This window comes from Alligator sinensis, unplaced genomic scaffold (genome assembly GCF_000455745.1).
Source record: "Alligator sinensis unplaced genomic scaffold, ASM45574v1 scaffold1770_1, whole genome shotgun sequence".
NCBI lineage: Eukaryota > Metazoa > Chordata > Crocodylia > Alligatoridae > Alligator > Alligator sinensis.
In genome coordinates, this window is record NW_005843094.1 from 97,589 (window position 1) to 115,089 (window position 17,501).

At 43.3% G+C, this 17,501-nt stretch overlaps 1 protein-coding gene across 1 annotated transcript in view; it reads right to left on the reverse strand.

Annotated features, from left to right (window-relative positions):
* The window catches only part of UNC5C (unc-5 netrin receptor C), a gene marked incomplete at its 3' end in the record, with an annotated part of 146,084 nt that overhangs the window by 94,878 nt on the left and 33,705 nt on the right, over positions 1-17,501 (reverse strand). The window contains exon 4 of the mRNA XM_006037290.1: positions 11,947-12,090. Within this exon, the coding sequence (XP_006037352.1) occupies positions 11,947-12,090 (144 nt within the window). The remainder of the gene's footprint in view (positions 1-11,946; positions 12,091-17,501) is intronic.

A 17,501-nucleotide genomic window follows, 5' to 3' on the forward strand; every position in this document is an offset into this window, starting at 1 on the left:
AAAGTAAAGAGAAAAAAATAAAAAGCCTGTGAAGACAGAATGATCATGAATGTTCAGTAGCCACGAGCCATCTCACAGCAACCTAGCTCTGTCGTGAATATGCATATACATGGATTCAGCCAGCAAAAAATAATACTTATGTGCATAGACTTATGTGCATTCAGATCTTGATGTTAAAAAGTCATAGAACATAGAAAATCAGAGTTGGAAGGGTCCTCAGAAGGTCATCTAGTCCAACCCTCTGCTCAAAGCAGGACCATCGTCAATTGGATCATCCCACCCAAGGCTTTGTCTAGTTGGGTCATAAAAACCTCCAAGGATGGAGATTCTATAACCTCTCTGGATAACCTGTTCCAGCGCTTTACTGACCTCCTAGTGAGAACCTAATATCTAACCTAAACTTCCCTTGCTGCAACTTGAGACCGTTGCTCCTTGTTCTGTCATTTGCCACCACTGAGAACAATCTAGTTCCATCCTCTTTTGAATCCTGCTTCAGGTAGCTGAATGCTGCTATTAAATCCCTTCTCAGTCTTTTATTTAGATTAAATAAACTTTAGTTCTCTCAGCCTCTCCTCAGAAGTCATGGGCCCCAGCCCCCTCACCATTTTTGTTGCCCTCTGCTGGACTCTCTCCAATTTGACCACATTCTTTTTGTAGTGGGTAGCCCAAAACTGAAGACAGTACTTCAGATGTGGCTTCACCAGTGCTGAATAGAAGGGAAGAATCACTTTCCTTGATCTGCTGACAATGCTCCTACTAATGAAACTGAAAATATGGAAACCCTAGCTGAAGGAACTAGGGTTATTTAATCTGGAAAAAAAGAAGACTCAGAGGGGATTTGATAACAGTCTTCAAATACCTGAAAGGTGATTATAGAGAGGATGGAGATAGATTATTCTTTGTGGCTGGTGGGGACAGGACAGAGAGCAATGGCCTCAAACTGTAACAGGAAATTTAGGTTGGCAATTAGGAAGAATTTTCTGACTGTATGGGTGGTCAAGCATTGGAACAGACTAGCTAGAATGATTCTAGTGTAGTGATAATTAAAATGTGCAACTTGATAAGGCAAGTTCTAAAATGCCTCCTCTCTGTCTGTAACTTGTGATTCTAAAAGCCTGTTTTTGAGTCAAGAGTAATCTCAGTTCAAGACTGAATAGTCATCTTCCCCTCACAGGCTATAAGTGAGTGCCATTACTTAGTCTTAGAGCTTGTATGTGGAGAAAAAGGCATCAACCCCCTTCTTTAGAAATACCAAATGCACACTTACAGACCTAACCAGCCCCCTTCATTTTTGTATATTTAATACTACTGTGAATCTTTGATTTCCTATTAAATGTTCCAGCCTAGCTGTACTCTTCCCAACACCTCTTTCTCCTGAATGTCCATTGAATTTCATCGCTGTAATATTTTGGCGGCAGCAGAATATTGCTTTCACAGTGTTGTCTGGATTACAGAACACTGTCATAGAAAAACAAGGTGAAAATATGCATTGGCAACTGAATGTATGAGTACTGGATCTCAATACTAAAAGATTAGCTATCTGAGTGGCAATAATTAAACTGCGATTACTTTCAGATCTGTTTTTCTGTATGACTATGTGCCAAATAAGTGGATGGAATCCATCTGGTAAAACAGTTCACTTTTCTGTACTACATTTATCTCACCTGTATACCAGTATTGGACACATGCATATTAACTATGATTTAATGGCCTTCTCAAAAAAATCTAGAGAAAAGGATTTTAACTAAGTACATGGGAAACTAATATGAAATTATACAACATTTTAAGAAGCACAATTTTTTATTCAATACTGATTTCTTACTGAAAAAGGAAAATTAAAAAAACCATTTGTTTTCAATATACTAGTTAGACACAAAAAAGAAATGTTCAGATTCATTCTCAAAAAAGCACTTATTCCTCAGAAATTGGGGAAATCTGTTCACTTCTTGAAGCAATTTTTCAGCAACTCACAAGTTGTCAGTACTGCTAATGAGCCCTACTCTGCTTGTACTTTCTCTGGTGTACATTGGGAGTAACTTATCTAGATTCACTGGATAAATGCCAAAGTAAAAGAAGTGCAAGTGAGAAGAAAATATCAGATCAATTCTAATTTACATGTTTGGGCTCTAGACTGAGATGATAAGATCCCCAGCTGGGGTAAACTGCCAAAGCTCTACTGAGGTCACTGACAATGTCATGCGCTTAGGATCTGACCCATAATTTAGGTCAAGTCTAGCAGTCCTTAATTAGTCCTTATCAGCTGTCATTCCTACTGGGTTTAATTCTACCCCTAGAATGGATCTTTCAACATACATTTTATTCAAGTAGAAGTTGTAGAATTTTAGCAATTTAATTAGATTCACATTTTTCATACAGAAAGTTTTAATTTAAAATGCTGCATTGGATTATTTTTTAAACAACAAAAGAAGCTATCCTAACCCCGCTGCATATTATCAAAAAACTAGCAGCCCTTTCTTTCTGTAAGAAGAGGATATATCAGGTCCAGTGTCCAGGAATCTAGCACCTTTTAATAGTCAGTATGGTCAGGATTTGCTCTATGTCTATAATAATTTTGTTAGCACAAGTAATGTCCTGTTTCCAGAAATAAATTATTATATTTGCCCTGTTCCACCATTATTTCTCATATTTTTCAATTTTCTGATTTATTAAGATATCAAGGATTTTACAGTCCAACAATGATCCTAGGAGACCTGTCAATTAATCAGGGTGAAAGCCTCAGCCTCTTCCTCCTGAGGAAACCAAACTCTCCATGGAAACTAAGAAGCTGAGAATCACAAAATTTCTAACCTTCACTTAGGAATAACCTGCAGAGGTCAGAATGAGTCCCTTAATTATGCAGACTGAAAATGCAGGGTTTAGACTCTGCCCTCTGAATTCAAGGGAGTTGCCATATTGCATTACAGTTCACTTTACAGTGCCAGCTTATGCATCCTCTGAAAAACAGTGGGATCTTCACTCCAGATGTAAACATGCCTTCCTTTTTGAGTAAGTGATGTTCTCTACTTGGCTGAAGCAATTTTTCAATTGATTTTTTCAGAAAACTTTCATTGACTATGTTGTTATGTACTTTCTGACACATGCCTGACCCTGCACTAAACAAATACAAGCTGCTTTTCCAGGATGCACATTTTTCACACGTTCAAATTACTTTTCAGTTAATTCTATTACACGCTCAATGAACAGAAATGTAGAATGCAATTTTTTTTTGTTTTAATGGACTTCAGAACTGGTCCTCAAGAGGATACAATAATTCTACAAACCCAAAAAGCAATAACACTGGTGGTCAGAAAGAAAAAAATGGATCTATCTTTTGATTGTGCTAGAAAGGGCTAATTATGCCATCATGCTACAGTACAACTTGTGTTGAAATCACCAGCCATAGCTATTAACATGAAGTAACTGCTTCAAGCACAGCACTTTAGATTTTTTTTCTCTCAGATATATTAGTCTTCAGTTTTTTTGTACTTACTAAAAATGAAAATAACTGCCCTAGTGTCATAGAGATACAGGCAGCTGTATTGTTATGCTTTCTTCCTTTGATGAAGATTGGTGTGCTTACTTAGCTAATTTGGAGGCTGGATTCTGCCAAAATCCTATGCAGGTGCATAATGAGTAGGGGTCTACTGGGATCAAGGTGGTTGCTGGCTAATTTTGCACCTGGATTGTGGGCCCAGGAGCTATTTTCATGGCCCAAGTGTAGTGGGCCCCAATGCCTCCGATTGGTCAAGTGGCCCCAGTGGCCCCACCCTTCGCTGCCAATCAGTGAAGAGGGGCAAGGCTGTATGACAGACAGCTCTTGCAGCCAATCAGCAGCAAGGTGTGGGGCGAGTAGCCATCTTGACATGCTAGCAGCCCCCTCCCCCTTTTCTCCCTCCAGGGGGGTGTGTGCAGCTGGGCCGTAGCAGCCATGAGGACTGCCAGCCCCACTTTATTTTTGGTAATTTTTTTTCCCCAGAGAGCCTGCCAAAAGCATGGAGCCTGAGCTTTTTCATGGAGCCTACCTGAAATCACGGTTTCCATGAAAATAATGAAATCGCAATTTCAGTAGGTCCCTAATGAAACTGAGAAAGAGGCCTGTGATTTATTGCTTCTCCCATATAGTGGTAGAAGACAGCAAGAACTGTTGTCTCCAAAATCAGTCATGCTCAGCAGTAACTTGCACCCCACATCTCTTTGTGGGTTCCTGTATCAACTTTAGGTTGGGATACTGGACCCTCTGGCTGAATATTTTAAATTGTGGGTAGGAAGTGATACCTGATTCCTGATTTAAAAGGCTACCTTGACAACACCAGAATGCACAGGATTTGAGGTTCCACAGATATCTCCAGTTAATTTTAACTGTATTTGAAACCATAGGGTTAAACATGAATAGCATCAAATGTTTATGTCCTGGAACAAACATCTGTGTAATGGCTCTACTAGAATTTACAACTGTGGTAAATAATTTTAAGCAAATACAAATACTTCCAGCATATCCTGGTACTAGGGTTTCCAATCATATTAGGCAAGCTATGTTAAACAACTAAAACAAAACAGGAACACATCTGTATCCTTGTGTGATAGGACTGGGAAAATACCAGAGCAGGCTGCCACAGAAGTGTGGCTTGGCAAATAGAGACCAAAATAAAGAACTGGTTTGAACAGAAATTCAAAGGTTTGAGCTGTTGTTCTATGCTTCCTCCCCCAACCCCTCCCGCCTTCCCTGATACAGACTGTTGATTTAAATAGAGTTCATACTGGAGTATGTGAGCCAAAAATCAAAGCTTTGGGTCTTACGGCTTGAACATCATCAATAAAGGTCCTGTCTTCAAAAATTGTACAGATTCACAGTTTGTACCCAAAGAGGGAGTAATCTCATTGACTTTAAAGGAGCTATAAATGAATATGTATTTGTACAACTGAATCCCAAATACGTATTTGAAAATTTGGTGAAACATACATTGAGCCAAATTCTGTTCTCAGGCCTTGAATCAACAAGACACTTAATCGTATTCTCAGTGTTAAGTAGAAAATAGTCCAATTTGACCTGCTAAACTATCATAATGAACTGGGATTACAATTATTCTGGGGTTCATTAAGAGATAATCCACTAATACAGCATTTCTCAACCCATGGGTCATGACCCAAAAGTGGGTAGCAGAAATATGTGAAAGGATCACAAACAAACTTTAAAAAAAGTAACAACAAACTTAAAAAATGGATTCTCCTTTAACCAAGAAAAACGTAGGAAACCATGGCTTTTCTCTTGCAGGCTGGCAGAGTTCCAGCCTGCAAGAGGCTGCTTGGGGGCCCCCTGCCTCACACATTGGGGACCTGGGACTTGGGGGTGGGGGCGATTGATTTGGGAGTGAGGGATACTGGGTTGGGAAAAAAAATGACCTGTCCGTTCACCTCCTCAGGTGAACTAAGTTATATTGGGAATAGTTTAGTTTGATCTAATGACTGTCTGTACATGTTCGGAGTGCAGCCCCAGGTTGAAAAAGCCCAGCTGCTCACCCCAGCCCTGAAGTTGTACTTTTCCTACCCATTCCAACCCTGACCAAGCTATTTTTAGCCCCCCAGTGCTCCCAAAGCCCAGAAGGACAACCCTCCTGTGGACACAACAGCACCTCCCCCCCAGATGTGCCAGCCTTCCCAATCCCACCAAATCCTCCTTGAACCTGCCAATCCTTGTCCCACATGGACCTGCTAGCCTCCCTGATCCTGCCTGCCCCTCCCTCACACTTAGATTGGGTTGCTTTGCATGGCTACTGGCACCAGATAATGTCTGCACAAGTGGGACCCAGTCTATGATCACATGGCTTAAAGTAAGACACACAATCTTGATTGGGTCCTAGTAATGTGTACATTCCCCTAAAGTATCATTCTGAACTGAGGTCACAATTATTCCAGTGCTCATTCAGAGAAAATCCATTAAAAGATCAATTGAGTGATTTTGGTCTGGGGACAGGGAATTAGCTGTGGTAGTCTGAAGTCGAGTAGATGTGCACTTACCACTGGCATAACTGGGCGTGTGTAGATGAAACAGGGGCCCTAAATTGAAGTGGTGGGTTTTTAAAAACACTGCTTAAATGTAGGGCCCTTTAAACCTCCATGTTGTGCACACATTGACTTGTTACCTGCCTCTCCAGTGCACACACTGACTTGTTACCTACCTCTCCAGTGGCAGGCAGGGGAGGGAGAGCTGCCGGTGAGTGGAGTGGTCCCTGGGCCATGGGGGCAGCTGGTGTTTTCCTCCATGGCAGTGGCAGCCCTCCCTGCAGGTGGCACCCACCTGCAGGCACCTAGCTCGGGTGGTCCCGGGGAGCACCACAGCTGTGGAGGAAAGCACTGGGCCCCTGTGCAGCTCATGCATGCAGGCAGGCTCCAGGGGGGAAAAAAAAGAGATCAGGCTTGTCGCTTTTCTTGGGCAGAGTCTGCTTTTCTGGGCAGCTGCAGAGCTTCCTGCAGAGCCCCTAAGCTGCACAGATTCCAGTGCTTCGCTTCGTGGCTGTAGGGGAGCCTAAGAGGAGTTTTAGTTTGCTGCAACCCAAGTCATTTAAGGTGCATTACGCTGCCAAATTTCCTACAGTGGCTGGAAATAATGCACAATACACTGTTGATGCATGCAAACACCAACACCATTAAAGCAGTGCAAAAGCATTTTGACCACTTTAAAGTGTCATGCACACATGCCCGTTGTTTTGTCTACACACAGCCACTGAGTGCAGAATTTGACTTCTTATAGTTACCTTGCAGACAATAATGCTGTGGTACCCAGAGGTATGTATTCTCATATATTTATTAAGGGTCTTTAGAAAATATTTCTTAATTACCTGAGAGGCCACCTGAAAATTTTGTGGTAGATTTCTAAGTGACATTGCTTCACCTGCTTTGCTTAAATCTGTAGGCTAATGGACTGACACTGTAGTTCTTATGCTTGTGAGCTAAGGCTCCATTGTGGGTAAGAGCCCGTCCTGCATCCTCCTGAACTGCCTTCAACCCATTGCCAAGGAGATCATTCCAGAAACCCAGTGACCATCCTGGGACACTGCGGACATGGTTTACATTGCCAGGAGGATGCAAGAAAAATGTTGGGAGCAAAATCAAGAACTGTTCCTTGCCTACATTGATGTGACCAAGGCATTTGATTCCTTAAATCGTGAAGCTCTGTGGACCATCCTCCAATGCCTTGGCTGCCCGTTGAGGTTTGTCACCATGTGGAGGTTCCTGCATGATGATATGACCGCCACCGTCCTGAGTGAAAAATCTGAAACTGACAACTTCTGCATCCAGACCAGGGTCAAACAAGGTTGCCTTATCACCCCCATCCTGTTCACCATCTACCTGACCACCATCATCCACCTCATCTGAGATGGTCTACCATCCAGCATCAGTATCCAGTATCAACCGGATGGGAAGCTTTTCAATCTTGGGCACTTCTGGCCAAAAACGAAACTCACTGCAAAGGACATCCATGACCTTCAGTTTGTGGACAATTGCTACATGATGGCTCACTGCACAGGATGTGGAAGCAACCCTAGATCTCTTCAATGTTTTGTATAAGAGACTTGGCCCGTCCTTGAATGTCACCAAGATGAAGGTTCTTCACCAACCCTCCCCAGGCCAGATGAACATCTCTCACACCATCTACGTAGATGGGGAGGCTCTGGAGTACACGGAGCATTTTCTGTATCTCGGCAGCCACCTCTCTCAATGGGATACCATTGATGAAGAAGTCCAGTACTGGGTCAACTGCACCAGTGCTACCTTCTTCAAGCTGCAACATCATGTCTTTGAAAATAGAAATCTTCAGAAGTTGACAAAGGTCCTGGTTTATAAAGCTGTTGTGCTGACCATCCTCCTCTACTGCAGTGAAGCCTGGACTGTCTACCAACACCACATTAAGACCTTTGAGAGGTTTCACCAATGGTGCTTGTGCTGAATCCTGGGGATCAAATGGGAGGAACCAGCATGAGCACCCTCCATGAAGCTACATTCACCAGCATCAAAGCCTTGCTTTTGAGAAATCAACTCTGATGGATGGGCCACTGCGTCTGGATGTCCGAGAACCGCCTCCTCACCAGATTCTCTTCTCCCAGCTCTCTGTTGGCCAAAGGCTCAAAGGGTGGCCAAAGGAAACAGTACAAAGACACACTCAAGGTCACCCTCAAGCGTGGAGACATTGATACTAATGGCTGGGAGGAACAAGCTGCTGACCGTTCAGCATGGCACCACCTGATCCACTAAGGTGCATGCCACTTTGAGGCCCAACAACTCGATACTGAGGTGGAATGGCGGCAGCAGGGGAAGGAGAAGGAGACCAACCTGGGGCTGCAAATCCCACTCCCCCATGCAGCATGCCCCCATTGCTGAAGAACACGTGCATCCAGAATCGTGCTCCTCAGACACCTGAGGACTTATGTCATCCTCGACTTCGAGGGACTGCCACTGCTGCCTACTGTAGCTCTTATGCTTGTAAGATAAGGCTGCTGGCCTGTTCCATTTTTGTTCAAGAAACCCCAAATCAAGGAAAATAATTTGTATATTTCATTTAAGAAAGCTATTTTGAGTTATGGGAATATTACAAATGCTATCCAAAGTTATATGGAGCCTTTTTTAATGTGGTAGGTGCCTGCAAACCTGCTGCAGGGTTTCTGCAGATTCCCTGCAAGGACTAGGAGGATTTTTTTCCTCTCATGAATGGTTTATTGGCTTCTGTTCCTGTTCTCCCCTTTCCCTGAACATTATTCTGCAGCACTAGACACTGGGGGCTTTGACTGGGGAGCACCACTGCTCTTTTTGGTACCTGTAAACCTTTCAAGTACCTTGCTAAAGGGCTTTGTTTTCCTCCTCAGAATCTAAATGCTTGCCAAATTTAGGATCAGGAAGGAATCTGTACTCAACAGATTGACAAGGAAGTGCAAGGGGAAGGCAGCAAGGCAGAAATGTTGCTTTCTTCTGTAATGTGGAGCACAGACCTTTACCTAGGATCTTCTGAACGTATGTTATTAACATAATACTTTTTTGCCACTGCAGTGGCAGGGCACTGGTAGAGCCCTTGTCTCTTCTGAGTGTTTACCTGTAGTATGTGGTAAGGTATCTCAGTGTTTCTAACTTTGTGTCTTGTGATTGTGGTGTGTCAAAATTGGAAGTGGATGATCTTCAGGAACCTTGGAGCAAATGGTTGCCTGTGAACACAGAGGACTAGAATAAAATACCTGAGACACCCCTTCCAGTCTTATGGTCTTACTACTGCACTATTTAACATACACCCATGCTCTCCATGAAACAATTATTATCCTCGCTCTTTCTCCTTCTTGCCTACCCTTTTAGTAATATAGTAAAAATGGAGTAAAATAATATAGCACATGAACAAAGAGTTTTTAAACTAAGTTAGAAACCTCTGAAAATAGAAGTTCATCAGAGATATCACCTCTGATAGACTTTGAGCTAAAGAAATGCAATTGATATCATATATAAATATATGAGATTTTATGGACTGGAGAGAGGCCCACAGATCACATATTTCATTCAATATATAATATTTACAAAGTACTTATATATATATTTCATGAAAAGTAATTTCACATAAAATTTTGCCCTTTAATCTTCATCTGAGATATGTTTAGACATTTTGGACTCTATACATTATAGGTCTTGTGCAATTAACTGCTTAATTTTGCAGATATCTAGAGAGCAGTTACACATACAAAGTAGCTATCATGTCAAAAAAAGCTTCAACCAGATATAAAGTTAGACCTCAAAAACATGTACTAACTTTATAGCTGGTTGCTATCAAGCTTTAATTTGCACATGTAGCAGGGTCTCCCCAGTGGTTGGGAGCCCATCCGCTGATTCTCAGTGTAAAACCCCTGAGCTCTAGGAATCACAGCAGCCATAATCCCCAGAGTCCAGGGGTGTGGGAAACACCTGGACCCTGGGGATCATGGCTGCCATGATCCCTAGGGCTCAGGAATGCATGAAATCCCTGGGGCAAGGATCCTGGCTGCCATAATCCTTAGGGCTTGGGGTGTGTGAAACCATTGGGGCCAAAGGATCCCTGCAGTGGCAGGGAGATCATCACAGTGGGGATCCTCCATCCTCAGGGACACATGGGGTGCCTCTGCAACTGGGAGCTCCTTAACTGAGGGGGGCTCCCAGCTATGGGAGCTTGCTTCTTGCTGGTACAGGGCTAGCCTGGGATCAGGCTCCATGAGAGCGAATGCAGGATACCATAATTGCGCCTCCTCCCATGCAATGGGCAAGACACCAAAATCTATGTAGTAATTTAACATCAGTCACATAGTTTAAAAAAGAGTGAAACACTGCTACAGCTCTGTGAAGAACTAAACCTTGTGAAAAATTACAAAAGGCTTCATTTTGTTTCCTGATAGAAAATGTGAAAATTGTTGACACCTGAAAAAGTTTTACAGGATGGGAAAACTATCTTTCATTTAGAGCAGTAGTTTCCAAACTTTTTGGGTAGGAGATCACTTTTTGAATTAAAAAGCAACCCAAGATCTACCCTATGCTGCTGCTTCCTCCCCCCCGCACCCCGTAGGTCAGTCTGTGGGCAGGGATGGGGGGCATATTGAGGTGGAGGGAGAAAACATTTTGGGGGGGCGCTTCCTCCCCCAGCAGGGGAAGGGGTGGGGGAAGGGGAAAGGGCTGGGGGGGGGCGCAGATCGAGGCCCCAGCTTTGAGGGAGGGAGCAGAGCACAGGCAGGAGCAGGGGCTGGGGGGGGGGGGCCCTGGCTGGACTGGGTGGTGGGACACATGGCCCCCAGGCCTCTGCTTGTCCCCTGCTTCCCCCAGGCCCTGCTCTTACCTGTGCCCTGCTCCCTCCTTCACTGCTGGGGCCTTGATCTGCCCCCCCCATCCCCCCACAGCAGTGAGTGAGGGAGTGGAGCAGGGGCAGGCCCTGCACAGCTGGGGCAGGCATAAGACAGAGCCATGAACAGCTTGTCCGGGGGGCATGGGGGCGGGGGGGAACGCAGTCCAGGAGGGCATGGGAGATCTCAGCCCCCGCAGACTGAGATCGACTGTTAGAGGCTCCATGATTGACTAGTCAACCGGGATCGATCAGTTGATGACCACTGATCTAGAGCCTACCTGATACCTATTTGATGCAGTTCTGAACTTTTGCATGCAATTGATATAAGCTTGATGGACCAAACAAAACCCTGCATCTAAATACTGAACCTGGAGAAAATTTTTTCCAGATCCAATTAAATATTCAAAATATATGGTTAAATTCATTTGTAATAAATCAATTAGGCCACAGTGTTCAAACTGGGCACTTACATTTAGTCTCCTAAATCCATATTTAGATACTTATAGAAAAGTGACCTGATTTTTAGACATGCTGAATACCTACAACTCCCAGTGATTTCCATGAAAGCAGATATCCTAAGGAGACATCTAGTAATGGTTTAGACAACATTTTTTTCACTGTAAAATGATGAGCAAATTGTATTTCCTTAGTCTCCTTTCTTGATGGGAGAAAACATCTATTTTACTGGGAAAAAATTATCTTATTCTAAACTGTTTGGCTTTATATGCAAACCAGCTGAATATCTACCTTTTAGTGAGCATTCACCAAATAATGGTTCTCTGCTTTTCCAAAGCCAGTGGAACTACAATTTTGGATTTGCTTCCATTGCACAAAATGGAATTTCATCTACATGAATATGAATATTCTTTTACAAAGACAAACCTGTCTTGAAAATTTCTAATCATTAAATATTTGTATGGTTAATTGCAGGAAGATTTTTTTTATTGTTGTTGTTTTAGTTCTTAAGCCCTAAAATAGGAGGCAAGTTTTGCTTATCTGCCTCAGCAACCACAGATAATTCCAGGCCTTGTCAAAATATGTGGGCAAAAACTAAATCTTTCATCCAAACAAATGCAGAAACGTTCCACCTCTAAACAACAGCTACTCACATGCAATGCGAACATAGGCTTTTCGGCTTTTGGTAGTGCCCGCAGAGCTCCAAGCAACACATTGGCACCAGTAATCTTCAGGTCCAAAGAGTTCCTCCACCTGCTGACGGGAAATTTCAATGCTGACTTCTCGAACAATCAAACCTGTTGGAATATAATTAATAACCCCAAGTGCGTTAGAGTTGGTGAAGCTATTATTCAAAGCATTTTATAAATGTAATTTATTTATTTTATTATTGTTTTAGTTTATTTTATTTTTATTCTCTTTCTCTGTTTATGTATATAATTCAGCATTTAAAATTGTTATAAAATTTTACTAGCAGCCTCACATCATATGACAATTTATATCAAAGTACAATCTATCTTACAATTTTGAAAATGAAGCATGGTTCCCTTTCACCGTAAGGACTGTATAAGAGTATAAGGCTCCTCTTTTAAAAACTTTTTTTTATGCTCCAAAACACACATTTTGGAATTTGGATGGTATGGAATGTTGATGGGACAGTTCTTGTTCACAGTGTGGTAGTTTCTTTCATTGGAAAAGAACAGCTGTGGTCTACAAATAATGACCTTCAAGATTGCTGTATATTTATTACAAACTGTACTATTTTGGACCATTACTGTGGAGTGCTAGTGTTTCTTTCAGAAGTACCTACAGTACTATATGGTACAGCTCTGTGCTCTAAATTACCCCTAAATATGGCCTGCCACAGACCCTCCATACAATTTTTTAAATGCTCCTCTCACAAATCCACAATGATGATAACACAGTCACCATCATTACAAGACCAGCGATTACCCACTGTTACCCCATGGTGCTATCTGACAGGCAGCACTATTCCCTAATCTACCTACAAGGAAATATTGTGGTATCTCAGATGGCACTGTGATAACTTTTGGTAAGATACTGATTATTTCATAGCAATGATAATAGGTGGTGTTTTGAAAGACCCCCATCCCCAGGCTCAGAACTCACAGCCTCCATGAAAATGCTCTTCATTTTTAAAGGGACAAGTGAGGTAGAGGGGAAATATGCACATACCACTTGTTAAGGCATTTACACTGCATTGTTGATGCCAGTCTCAAAAAACTTGTAGCAAAGGTACATCCACAGAAAATGCTATCACTATTTCAAAAACTCTGTCCAACAAAGAGCCTTAAGTATATAAACCCCACACATAAATACTCTTTGTAGTGTGACTGATTTTTTTTTTCCTTACAGTCATGCCAGGAAACTTAATTAAAAGATACTTAGATTTCAGCATGCACAGTTTGTCCCCATCATGAACACTAATGCTCGGTTCTGAGTCTTTCAACTGAACACAAAATTAAGCACTTTCAAGCCAGCTACTTCTAGCCTCCTGCCACATGGATTACAGGGTGATATTCATAACGTGAATGTTCCCAATTGTACAGCATGAAGTGCCTTGCAAGCTCTGGAAACCAAGCAGGCCCTTTGATTTTGCCTTCAGTTCACAGCGTCTCCATTCAGGAAGCCAACGATTAATTACTGTTTGTGCACAGTTGTATACTGTCATTTATGCTGCATGCTGTTTGCATTCAAAACTTGGTTAACAACATAACGACAAAAAGGAATCGAAGCATGTAATATCAGAGGGATTTCTGGTGAGAACACTTTATAATGAGATGCATTTTCTTGCTAAAGGCTGGATAGCCTATCACCTTTTTGGTTTCATTATGGTTGACATTTTTGCCCATCAAATTATTAGCTACTTTGGAGAAAACACATAATAGCATTTGTCTTTGAAATTAAGTACTCAAACTACATGTACTGTATTCCAAAGTACTAAAATCAAAGGAAAGCATAGATATATGAAAATATAGCAATCGCCAGCTCTTAACTGTGCTCTGCTTTGAGAAGCTAATTTTGTTCCAAAAGTGGTTTCAGGGTTGCTCTTTGTCCTCTGGGAAGTAGGAGGGGAAAACATGCTTATCTGTACAGCCTATGCTCAAGAATGATCATGTTTTTGTACGGCATCTGCTGCTAAACTTCTTCCTTCAGCTCAATCCCATTCTTCGTAGCACTGGCCCTGGGAACCTAACAGTTCGAAGGTTACAGTATTATGTTTTCATAATAAGGCTGATTATAAAATAATTTAATGGAGCAGGAAACTATTTTATTTACTTGAAACCAAGACATGTCCCCCACTTCTGAATTTAACATGGGGAAAAAAGCCCCTTGTCTAGGATTCAAGTATGAGGTGGAGGCGGGGGCAGAGAAGGGTAGGACTCAAGGCTAAAGCCATGGCCACAGCTGTTGCCTGCCCTCCCACTGCCTCTGCCCTCCCCATCCCAAGCTGCCTATTTTTGCTCTGGTTTTGGCTCTGGCTCCACTCAAGCCTGGGGCATGGAGTATGTATTTGCTCTGATCCTAGCTCTCCTGGGAGCAATAAAAGTGGTAGACAGGAGCAAACACATGGTTTTTGCCCAAGGCTGGATCAGGGCTGGAGCCTGCTGGAGCTTGAGCAAGGGTAACCAGCAGGAGGTGGGCCAATGTGGGGGGGGGGGCAAAGGCAAGGGGGTCCCAAGGATGAGGGGGACAGGCACAGGGGTAGCAGGCACAAAGGGGGTGGAGAGGTGGCAGGGGGCAAGGTGTGGAGGGGCAAGGAGCAGACCCCCCACCTTCCCCAACACTGTTCCCTTAAAATCTGCCTCTCTATCCCCTACCACCACCTGTCCCCCACACTGTCTGTTCCAGGGGCGACGCATAGGGAGTGCATGCGGGTGCACGTGCATCCCCTGAGTGTGGTAGTGCATCCTCTACAAAAAGGCACTGTCAACACTAAAAAAAAGGCACCTGCGGTTGGTCACCACTCACTACCCCATTGCCAACACCACCAGTGGCATCTGCAGGCAGTCTGTGATCCCCGCTGGCCACCACCAACGCTGCCCGTGGTGTCTGTGGATGTTCACTGACTCCTGGGCAGTGCTCACCACTCCCCCCACCCCCCCAACAGTCCCCTGCTTACTGCTACCATGCTCCCACTGCCGTCGCCATGCCCCCGCCCCAGCGTCAGGGGGCACACATCATTCATGGCCTGTCCTCTACTGCCTTCCTTCCTACTGGCTCCCCCCCCCCCCCCCCCCCCCCCTTCCCCCCCCGCGGGGGGGGGGTACTGGCTCCCCCACCTTCCTCCACCTTGTTATACCACAGTGGTGGAGGAGTGGGGGGGATGAACTTAAGACATCTCTCTAATAATTGCATACCGTACATGGAATATTATAACAAATTTATAATTTTGTAATATTATAAATTTATATTTTTATAACAAATTATTGGGGGGTATCTTAAATTCATGGTTGTCTTGGTTTCAGGTAAGTATAGTATGGTACTAAAGCAAGAAGATATATAATGAGAGCTCTTTATGATTATGAAACAGACTTTAAATTCTAGGCACAGATGCAGTTTTCTGATTGTCTTTTGAAGATATGAGTATGCCAATAGCATCCACCAGTTGGCCCAGGAAACCTATATCTCTGGGTTCCTAATACATAAGAACATAAGAAGTACTGCAGGTTTTGCCTTGAATGTCAATCTTCATTGCTACGGCACTAATAATAGGTCACACCACATGTCCACCTAGTCCAGCACCTTGTCTCTGACAGTGGCAGGAGAGGATACTTTAGAGGAAGAGCTTTTAATTAGGTATATTTAGAGTGTTCCCTGGCCAGATCCATCATTATTGGTTTAGAGATGCCAGAGGAAACATCTCCAACCATTTGGTCAACAGCTATCAATAAATCTATCACCCATTAATTTACCCATTAATTTTGAACTGGCTAGGCTGTCTGCCTCCACCAACCTCCTATGGCAATAAATTCCACAAGATAACTATACTTTACATTAAAAAGTACTTTCTCTGGTTAGTTTTAAAACTGTGACCTATTAATTTCAGTGGGTTCCCCCTAGTTCTAGTATTCTGGGACTTGGTGAGCAACTGTACCCTGTTCATTTTGTACACACCCATGATGATTTTATAGACTCCCCCCAGGTTTATCCTTTCTATACTAAAAAGTCATAGCGTTTTTTGTCTCTCCTGGTATGGTAACTGCTCCATTCCCCGATCATGTTCTGTACCTTTTCTTATTCTACTATATTCTTCCTGAGATGTGAAGACCAGAACCACTCACAGTATTCAAGATATGGGTGTACAAAAGAACCTTCCTCCCAATCCAGTGGTGACTTAGTTTTCTACTTCAATATGCTTCCTATTTCATAATAACAAGCTGGTCTAAGTTCTGTTTTTCTACAGTATAATGAAATGCTCACAGGTTTCAGGTTTCTTTAAGTCATTTGGCCTTTGGTCTTAGGATAAAAGCAACAAATTGTTCAATAGTCATGTTACAACATACCTTCTGCTCTTGTGCCTTATTGCTTAAAAGCAATATGATTATACATATAGTATCACCATATGGCTATCTTTTTCTCTAGGCTAAACATTTTTTTCCAGAACACACAGTATATCACATCTGTTGCTGCTGGTAAGAGGTCATCTGAGAAAAAAAGATCTATGAGGAAGGTTTAAGATGACAAATATAGACATTTATGAGCCAGATTTTGACACCTTTACATTTGTTGAACAATAACTTACCCTATAAGGAACTGCAGTGATTACGTATGGAAAAAGTGTCATTTAGGATTACTAAGGATAGAAAAAGCTGACCATCCACAGTTCTTCCCTGCACATAAAGGAACCCTACAGAGCTAATTCTGCAATCTCACTTAGGTTCTCTCAGGAGCACCTTATGCACAAGCAGTCCCATTGCTTTAAAAAGATTTTTTCTTCAAGAGAATGGAATGGGCTAATTTTCCTCCAAGTTATAGCAGGTCAAAATCCTACTAGTATTCACTAACACTAAAAATATCCATAATATCATTAGGCATGTCCAGACGAGCCTGCACGTGCCTCTTGCAGCATCTTAAACTCCTTTGAGATGCTGCAAGAGGCACGTGTACAAATGAGAAAGTGTTCCCCGCACTGCAAATTTGTAGTGCAGGGGCAAAATTAGGCCTCTGGATATCCAGGGGTTAAAAAAAACCTGCAGAGAAAAAAAGCAGGGTGAGGCTTGATCCCAGACTGTACCCTGAGGCTGGGTCTTCCACATAGACACTCTGGTAGCAGCCAGAACATCTCTATGGTTGGCCCACACCCTGGTGCTGAAGCACACTGCCTGCCGGTGCAGAGCAGGCAGCATGCCAGGCACAGGGAGCTGGACCCAGGCTCTACTGCAGGTAAGTAAGGGGTGGGGAGGCTGGAAGAGGGGGGATGGGACCACGGGAGGGACCCCCCCAAGCACTCCTGATCCCTGCCCCACCCATCCCCATCTCCCCCACCCCTGGCACTCACCAGCAGATCCAGCTGCCATTGGGGTCACTGGGATCCCCCCAGCACAGTGCGGGGCTGGGTGACAGCCCCAGCAGCCCCAGCCCAGGCCCTTCTGCCCTCTGATGCACTGTGCTGCATGGCAGGGAGGCTCTGCCAAGAGGCCCTGGAGCCCCAACAGCCCCTGCTCCTGTGGTGAGTACAGGCTTT